We start from the raw sequence: 10,189 nt of genomic DNA on the forward strand, positions 1-10,189 counted from the left end.
TTTTGTCGCATCCCCTTCAAAAATTTGCTCTTTTGAAATTTGTAACCAAAATATCATTATTCCTTATCTCCATATGCAGCAAAACATTGAACCTAATAGAGCAATGATCACTTGCACCCAGATGTTCCGAAGTTTCCATCCTCTCAATTATTTTTGGTTTCTAAGTTAACAGTAAATCTAAAATAGTATTATTTGTAGTAGATTCCTTGACTAATTGGTGAAGGAAGCCATCCTGAACATTTCCAAAAACCTTTCTCCCTCATAGTTTGATTCTAGAATTTCCCAATCTGTATGCCTGAAATTAAAATCACCCATAATTATGACTTCATTAACAGTTGAAATCTTATTCTCATTATAATATTTCTCACTAATTTCATCAGTATCATTTGGTGGTCTGTAACAAATTTCTACTAAAAGCTTTTTCCCTTTATATCCACTAATAGAAACGAAATTGATTCAACCTCCTTGCTTTTATCTTTGATATCCTAAACTTTAACAGGATATAACTCACATTTTACATACAAGGCCACTCTTCCCTCCTCTTTAATACTCTATCCCTATTAAATAGCCTGTAACCGTGTATTTCAAAGAAATTTCTGTCATCAAAATCATCTACATTTAACCATGTTTCAGTTATTCTCATTATATCAAAGTCCCTAAGGACAGAAATATAAAAAAAAACAGTAACTAGATTAACTTATTATGTTTTGGAATGAAAACACTATACAAGATTTTGTTCGTCAGTTAATAACGTTTTTTTTTCCATTCTCTTTCAGCCTGTTATCTCTATCTCTTTTTATTATTTTCAAATATACAGTAATAAAAAAAACACTCTTTACAGAGTTACATTTAAACTTTAATTAAACAACTTTATTATCAATGTATGTCAATAAACATGCACAATAATCTGTTGATTTCAATCCAGAACCTATATTAAATGAGTCAGAGAATCATTGTAGTTAGGTGCTGAAAAGAACTTTCAAGACAGACTTATGCTAAAGTAAACACTTTGAAAAAGGTTGAACTGTTGAGAACTAAGGCTCTTTATTGAAACAGGTAAACTCAGACCTGTTCATTGTCAATAAGCATCATCACATGACTGATTGTTCTCTTACAGCATTTGTGGATTGTAACATACAGATATCATCCATTTGGTCGGTGAAATAAATTACTCCTGTTAACCCCTTTCTACACTAATTTGCAACGTTGCAGTAATGTTTGTGTGAGAAAAGTAGATATTATCTGCTTTCAGTAACAACAAAGGCAACTGGAACTAAACATTTTCAACAGTTTTCAGGACCATGTGTTTATGCCAAAACCACATAGTTGTAGACTGAATGAAAAATTAATATATTAACAAAAGCAGGTAGAAAACATATGATATGCCTGCATATCACAATTGGTCATGACCATGTGTACTGGTCAAGGGCAGACATTTTATAGTTGTAATACTATTATACACTATTTTTCTCTGAAAAACCATAAGGCATAGAATAAAGAATGTAGTGTGTAAAGATGCAATGAGCCTGATACAATTGTCTCGTGACAAGTACAAGTTTTTATATTCATGTTTTTGCATCATAATAGGTGATATTAAGTGTTGTTCTCAGCTGGGTACATCATATTCACAAGTATTGACCAACTAACTATAGACAACATGTATAGAAACTTTGAAAATTTACCTGAATAAAGTTATATATCTTTTCTAAGTTATGAAAGTATTATCTGTAATATAACCAAATTAAAACATATATATATATATATAAATTAAAAGTATTTGTGACCCAATAGACTCATGCCATTAATCATAGATTAGTATGAAACACTGTGATACTTACACAGAACAACATACATGCTATATTATGATACAGTAACAAACACTTAAAACAGTCAAATATACTTCATATACATGGTAAAAGTCCTTTTGCGGTAGTGGTGCAAACAATATATATGATGGTAGGAACGCATCCTTCAACACAGGCAACATGTTTTAATACCCTATAAGATAGATATGTTATAAACATTACATTAAATTAAAAGCTGACAGTTTTACATATTTTTCTTTGAAAATGGGAAAAAATGTTCTATAGACATTAAATTTTTGCATAAAACTGTGATTTCTTGTGGATGACCAACAAAGAAGAAAAGTTAAGCTTGATAATAATTGCAGATTTTTAGGCTTGGGCATATAATTTCCAATAAGTTGTGACAATAAAATTACATAAAAAAAGAGACTCAACATAGATTTATACAAAATCAAATATTTAACGACTGACGGTTAACAATACAAGTAAATAATACTAACACAATAAATAACAATACAATCCAGTGGTCAAGTGATTGTGTGTACAAAAACAAATATTTAATGATTCAGAGTTAACAATACAAATATACAATACCAACACAATGATACAATCCGGTGGGCAAGATATTGTGTGTGCTTTGAAACTTTAAATAGAAAGTGTAGGACCCAGCAACAGCTAATGAAGACCTTAACAGAAAAATACTCCTGTTAGCCTGTGTGCTCTCTCTTGTATGTGTGAGTGAGTGAAATGAAACAATTTAAACTAAAAATACCCCCCCCCCCCCAAGTTAAGTTAACATAGTCTTACTTTATATAAATACACTAAAACTGTGACCAACTTGGCTTTCACCAAAACAAATTCACTTAAAAATTGACTCTAACAATGGTGGAGCCAATGTTTCATTAACTGTGTGTTGGATATACATGACTATTCAATTTAAGAGTTTATTATTTAGTTTATTTAATGTTATATAGTTTACATAACAAGAGTGTTAAAAGTTATTTATTTTAAAAACAATAGTTATGACAAGTTTCATTATGTAACTTTATGAGTCGTTCATTGTGTATGTAGATTAATTGTTGTACTAGGCTTTTGTAATATTGCTGATGCCATCTTACTTGAGACCTCTAAGTTTTATGTGAAATATTGTTGTTACTAGAGGGGTAGATATTTTTATATTTTTCTGTCACATGTTATCACTACATACAGATACAGAGTGCAAGTGAAATTAGACTGTGTGATTGTTAGGTTAGCCATAACAGGTGATATCTAAAGTGAGTTTTACAGTTTGTATTGTAACCCATGAGGTAGTGTAAGTGAACTTATCCCTGATTCTATTATGATAAAAGAGTAGAAAAGAATAATTCGTCATGTCAATTGCATTCTAAAGTAATTGAATCAGCCTGTATGGACTTTTGACATGAAAGATAATTATTTAAAGCTTTAAATACATCTGTAATAACCAATAGTGTAATGAATTTTTTACTTGTTTTGAATATATTATTAAGTGGATTGTGTGCAATCTATTTATTGTTCAAATTTCTCACCAACAAGTCACAGACACCTACTGTAAAAGGCTTGCATTACATTTTGTGCCTATTTTGTTCATGCTGTTGAAATATAATTTATCGTAATACTTGGTTTTTCTTTCCATTCAGTATTATTTTGTGGAGTTACAGACAGAGAATTATTTTTATCAGGAATGTGCAAATATATTAATGTTTGATATTGATATCTTATCTCTCTTATTATGTAGGATGTTTGTACCATTGAGTATTTTATAGTTGTACCTAAGAGTGATGCGATTCATCAGGCTTTTAGTATTCTGCTCAAAAAGTATTTTTTTACTGTATCTCATAGTATAATATTAGGATTATAATAAATTGTGAAACTTTTAGTGGTCTAACTTTTATGAATTATCAAATGTGCATATAATAATTATCATTATTATACTTTTTAGGAAACAAAAAGTGGAAAGAAAGCTGCTGAAGCCACAGAACTAAAATTAATTGGGCAGCAACCTCCAATTGATAAATTAGATGCTTCATTATCAGCTCTTGTAAATTGTGAGTAAGTACAATTTTGAAATATCTACATATTCAAGGTAAATTATCTTTAAGTAAAACATTTTACTGTAAATATCTATCTTTCATATTTATATTCCTGTATCTTTAATTAAATTTGTGTTTTCTTGTAGATGTTTTTATGTACGGAAACATCTGTTAGCTGAGTTCTTGCACAGACCTTAAAATATAACGTTGATAAATGGAAACATCAGCTCACGTGGATACGTAGATCCTGAAAGTCGAGTTGTTCAAAACTTGAAAATAGTGATGATAAATGGACCAATTGTTGGTTGAGATGTTGCAAAAGAAATATCTGCTGAAGCTTTTCGCCAGACTCTAATCATAGCAGAACCGTCTGGAAAATGATCTATAGGAAATAGTACAGCTTATAAAATGAGTCAGATCAATGTAGGCCAGTAAGGCAATCACTGATTGGCATGTCCTTAAGCCAGTCAGCAAATGCCATAGACCTACTGAAGGATGTGTAGATTGTATAGGAATTATTTTTGGCGGCAAAGGACAGGTTTATGTGTTTTAATAAAGGTGGCTTCCAAAATATAGAGATGAAAGGTTGACTGACCATTTGCAATAATTTCAAACCTGCTATCCGTGTAGTTGTCAGCACAAGTCGGGTTCACTAGTAAATGCTGGCCAATCGCTGATTCACATTTTGGTGGTAGAACTTTTGTTTTACAGGAGCGACATGGTAAATTATTTTCTTTGACACTCTTATATCTTATGGATGTGTGTATATGTTGTTTAATTCTATCCTGCAATCTTTGTGAAGTGCGACCTACATACCGACATTCACAGTGGTACGATAATTCATAAATAACCATACTTTTCTGTGTGGTAGGTATTGCATCTTTGTGTGTTGCAGGCAACAAATTATGTGCAGAATAAGCACAGTAGGGGTTCACTGCAGGAAACCATTTAGTAATGGCCATTTTCAATTGTTTGTCAAACTTTGTTGAAATGTTACCAAATCCATGGTAGTTTTAGGTAAACAGGACATTTGTTAGGACCAAATTTTGGATCAGTTGAGAAGCTAGCAATATTCCTTACAGTAATTTGATTGATGACGTTTTCTGAATTGTTTTGAATATATTATTTTAAAACGAGTTGATGGTGTGCTGTCCATTTATTGTTTCAATTTATCACCAACAAGTCACAGACACCTACTGTAGAAGAATCCTAGCCCATTCATATTTTATAACCCTGACAGCATATTTGTTTAATTATCCAATTTATATATACTTTTCCATATTAATACAACTAGAAATACTTTAAATTTAGAACTGGGATAAAACATTTTTAAAAATACAGTTTTACAAGGTTAACTTGAGATCATCAGGTACAGACAGAAAATGGTGCATTGAATAATTATGATAGCATAGTAGATCACTGATTCAATATTAGTCAGATATTTATGTCCAGTTAGTTTTTATTTTACTCACAAAGAAAGTATCATTTGTAATTAGTATTTTGTACAATTAATTGAATAAGATTTAGTAAATTAATTTTCTGGTAAGGTACTCTCCTTCCTCTCACAAGATTAGCTTTTTTTTGTTTTGTTCTGCCCTTTGTCTGTGAACTTTTTCAGAGACGCATGCCAAATGCCTTCATCATCCCTCTGTTGAAATCCAAAGTACGAACACGTCTTTCATGCAAATCATCATGAGTCACCTCTCCATCAATAGGAGAGCACTACTACAACGTGACACATGTGACTCCCTCACTTCTCGTTTGGGAGCTGTCGATCTCAGACATTGTTTCTTACATTGTTCAGTTACCTTGAAGTGGTTTATTTTTATTTTGCATTTTTTATATTTTTCGTAACTTTATTTACTACACTTTGCAGTTGTGGAGTTAATATTTTTATTAAAGCATTACTTCCTTGTGTTTGCCACTTTTCCCTGCTTATGAATTCCAAAGTTACAGTCACCACTTCGGGTACCTTGCCAGTGCCTGATACCATATTTTCAGTGACAGGCGTGGGTGACCCATCGGGAGATTGAGCAGTACATGAGACAAGCTCTCTCACCAACTTCTGCTCCACTTCCTCCTGAGCCTTTTGAGCCAGACCAGGCTGACAATGATTTTGATCGTTTGTTACCCCTCCACTTCGAGTTTGCAGTGCTTTCCCGTTCACTACCTGATGATTCAGCTTGTCCATCAGGTATGTGATGTTTTGTCTCTTACACCTGTTTCTTATGACTCTAGACCTTCCCTCTTACATGAAACAACCTCCCGACCTTATTTAGTCTTTCTCCCATCCCCGATATTAGGGTTCATGTGGACTGATTTTCCTCTCCACTGGGGGAGGGCGTTAGTATGCCTCATTCCCCACGGACTTTGCATCAGTCCACCCTTGCTTATCATTGGGTGGACTTTCCATTTGTCGATCAATAGTTGTTGGAGTTGGTTCTACTTGTTGTGGGGGGGGGGCAAACCCATATTACCTTGTCCAACTTACCCAAGCCCAATTTTCTCACCTATGTCTCTCCCTCACGACCCTGTTAAGATGCCTTTCCTCTCTTCACCTTCTGTCAGAGGCTCTTCACAGAAATCCTGAGAGGTTTTATGCTGAAATCCTCTCTATCCTTACTTCTACATTGGCTCACCTGTCGTCTTTGGCTCTTCAAGTTTGGGATCCCTTGGATAACCCTATCCTTCTCCTTCTTTCCATTCACATGGTCTTTGCCTGGTGGTTGAACAGAGACAATACCACAGTGGGTGTACCTCTACCCTGATGCTTCTTTTTGGGTTGGGATGCATATCTAGATATTCAGGAGTTTTTGGACTGTTGGTCTGTCAGTGAGTCTCTTGTAACTGTTTGCTGTCTGTCAGGTTTTGGTTCACTTCCTTCTGTCTCTCCTTAATTGGTTGTTTATGATCCATTCTGACAAATCAACGGTTGTCTTGTACATCACTCAGCAAGTGGCACTTGGTTGAGGTCTCTTTGTTTCTGCAAGTTGGATCTCCTGTTTTGGTCCCACAGCCATCACATTCGCTTGTTCGCATGTCATATACCATGTGCCCTAAATCTGGTCATGGATCTGTTGGATTTTATAAGGCCACGATTCTTTACAGTTGGTGTCTGTGACAGTAAACAGACAGAACACAACCCACTTGTTTTACAATGATATATTCAAAATAAGTCATATGTATGTACACAAATATTTGTTACGCTATTGGTCATCACAGTTATATCCATAGATTCAAATAATTGCCTCTTTTTCATCAAAGTCCACACAGGTAGGTTCAATTACTTTAAAACTCCCTTTTACAAGGCATATTCTTTTTCTCTACTCTGTTATCACAATACAGTCAGTGATAAATTAATTTGTATTACCCTGTGGGTTACCACAGTTGTTTCCAGAGTTTTAAATAATTCTCTTTTATGTCAAAAGTTCACACAGGCTGGTTCAGTTACCTTAGAACCCAATTGAGAAAACAAATTATTCTTCTTTAATCTGTTATCACAATACAAAATTGCAGTTTTAACACTTAAAAAATTGCGACTATACACTTTTTATGGCTAAACTTACAAATACAATCTAGATCTATATCTTTCACTGACTGTGTTTTACTTTCACTTTCACCAACTTCCTTACTTGCACTATCTTTGTTGCCTATATATATATATTTATTTATATTGCCTGACTGAGGCCTAGAAGTTTCTATAATCTATGAGACATTATGATGTAACAATACTCTTTTAAAGCAATGAGAAAATTTCAGAAGATTTGAGTAACATGACATCAATTCACAGCAATTGAACTACACAACAAATAATTCTTAAACAGTTATGTAAGCAAACCTATGATAAAAAATTGCTTCTAAAAATATTAAATTTAACACATGCTTTATAACTATCTAAATCATAACTCTTGTATTAAATTTAAATGAAACACTTGTGTGTATTTAACAGGGTCATTTATAGTGCCCCATCCAGATTCTCCCAACAGAGTGGTCCCACAACCCACTCTTGTTTAGGTGGCTGTGTCCATAGTGAGGTACTTTGGAACTGGGTGCATTTGATACCCACCTGAATTTCAAGCTAACTTGGTTTTGGTCCTCAATTCTACATCCTGTGGTTGTAAGTGTCAATGCTCCCAGTCAGGATTGTGGGCTATTACCTCTATGCCTATCCACTCATCTGTATTCTTCTTCATGTCCTGTCTGTCATACAAACCCCTCCATGTTGCGTCCTCTTGGTGGTGCCACTTTGGCCAACACAGTCGTGATTTCCACTTCTGTGCCCACTCCTACTGACACCTCCTCTTTCTATTCCCCTCTCACCCACCTTCCTCATACAACCTCAGTTGAGCATGCTATATCCTTTCTTTCCAATGCTCCATCTTCACGTATGGCTTTGTTTAATTTATTGCTAAACAGGCAGGACTTTCCACCAACAGTTACTTGCCTGTTTTCTCAATATGTTTACCCTTCTTCATTATCTATTTACTAACATAAGTGGTATGTCTACCTCCATTGGTCTTCTCATCATGGTTTTCCTCCATCCCATCCTTCTCTCCTTCACCTGATTTCCTTTCTTACCTGGCTTTTCAACAAGGGGTTTATGGTATCCACCTTTCTTGGTTATTGTATGGCCTTGTCAGCTACTTTCCATTCCACAATATTTCACTGTGTTTTCACTTCTCTAGTACTCACCCTATTGTTTCATGCCTTTTAGCACTCTTCTGATTGGAACTTCAATGTCATCCTCCATGCCCTTATACTTTCTCCCTTTGACCTATATAATCCTGTATCTTATATAATCTCTCCTTACATACCTTTTCCCTCCTCCTCTTGGTGGGTGTACATCACCATTTGGGTTTGTTCGCTCTCAATGTCTCTCCTTTGTTATATCACAAGACCTAAGTCATCCTCTACCTGGATTGTTTTGTTTTTTTACCCATAATATTGGCCACACATGAGGGCGATTTGCCTTCAATCCATTTTTCCTTCCATTCTTTTCTCACATTTATCATTGTTCCAATCTGGACCACATCTCATGTCCTTTCCAGGCTCTCCACTGTTATATGGCTTGCACGTCCCCCATTTCACGGTTTCCATTCCCATTTGTTCATTGTTAACCTTTTCTTTCCCGTATTTCTTCTCCTATTTATTCACCTGGCTTATTCTTCCTGTCTCACAATGATGTCTGTCTCTTCAAAGTCTCCTTCCATCCAATCCATCCCTTACCATGTCCCTGGCTGCTCAATTCTGTTGTCCATTAGAGGATGTAGTTCGTGCTGGCATGTGGTCCACTCCTCATACATTTATTTCAGATTTTCCTAATCGTCTGTCCGTTTCCTGCTCTACAGGTTACCATTTACCTCCTGTTCCAAACTTGAGCTCCATGATTTCTGTGTGAGAGGGTAGGTGCTTTTTCTTCTTTTCTTCTTTACAGGGGCCTTTCTCAAATATATGGATCCCACTCAGTGGTGAGTATATTTATTCTTAAACCTGCACTATACAACCATTCAGATTAATAATACCTACTGTCGAGATGAAGTATTCTGCAAGACTACTTATAGGTTTTTCCTCGTGGTGTTTTGTTTCATAAATATGTTTGCCCTGGACTCTACACTCCTGGACTAACATGAGTAAAGCAGAAGGGGAATCGTGCTAATCTCTGCTGCTCCTTCATTTGACTGAATCAGTAACAGTCTGCTTTTCCAAATAGGTTTTTGCAGTCATCTAATGCACTGTCTCTGGTGCTGCATTCCTCTGGACCCTCCAACACATTATTTTCGTCCCCTTCTGCCAGTGTAGTATGGGAGCCCTTAACACTTACCATTTTCTAGCTGCTGGGGTGGTGAACCATGGAGGTTTCCTCCCAAGTGTGTTCAATTCTACTCAGTTGAAATTAGGACAGTGGTGTTCTGCCAGTGTAGATGGTGTATAGACACTCCTCCTACCACAGATCTGATGTACTATTCTAGATGCAATTTGGTTATGGACTGGACAATTTCTGCCAAAATGCAGTTCACCTCTCCAGATGGGCACTCTCCTTTCTGCCATTACCTGGATGTCACTTCCCGGGAGGTGTTGGTTGGAGCTAGACCAGTCATATAATTCCTCACATGTGACTGATCTAGGTACCCTCGACCCACCAATGCCACCTGGATCTGTACTGGAGTTGAACTGCCACATTACTGTTTGCCTTCCTACTGTCATCTGGATTTTGTTTCCCAGGGGATACTGGTTTTGGTTGGGTTGGACATGCACTCATGATGATGTTTTTGTTCTAATGTAAAACATGATTACGACACTTATGATAAACAACATTGTTTATTGACAAAAAGG

The 10,189-nt window shown here is 35.5% G+C and overlaps 1 protein-coding gene across 1 annotated transcript in view; it reads left to right on the forward strand.

Moving 5' to 3' along the window:
* LOC106471279 (dynein light chain 1, axonemal-like) overlaps positions 1 to 10,189 on the forward strand; it is a 70,862-nt gene that overhangs the window by 14,961 nt on the left and 45,712 nt on the right. The window contains exon 2 of the mRNA XM_022399888.1: positions 3,766 to 3,875. Within this exon, the coding sequence (XP_022255596.1) occupies positions 3,766 to 3,875 (110 nt within the window). The remainder of the gene's footprint in view (positions 1 to 3,765; positions 3,876 to 10,189) is intronic.

Source organism: Limulus polyphemus, unplaced genomic scaffold (genome assembly GCF_000517525.1).
Source record: "Limulus polyphemus unplaced genomic scaffold, Limulus_polyphemus-2.1.2 Scaffold4513, whole genome shotgun sequence".
NCBI classification, from domain to species: Eukaryota; Metazoa; Arthropoda; class Merostomata; order Xiphosura; family Limulidae; genus Limulus; species Limulus polyphemus.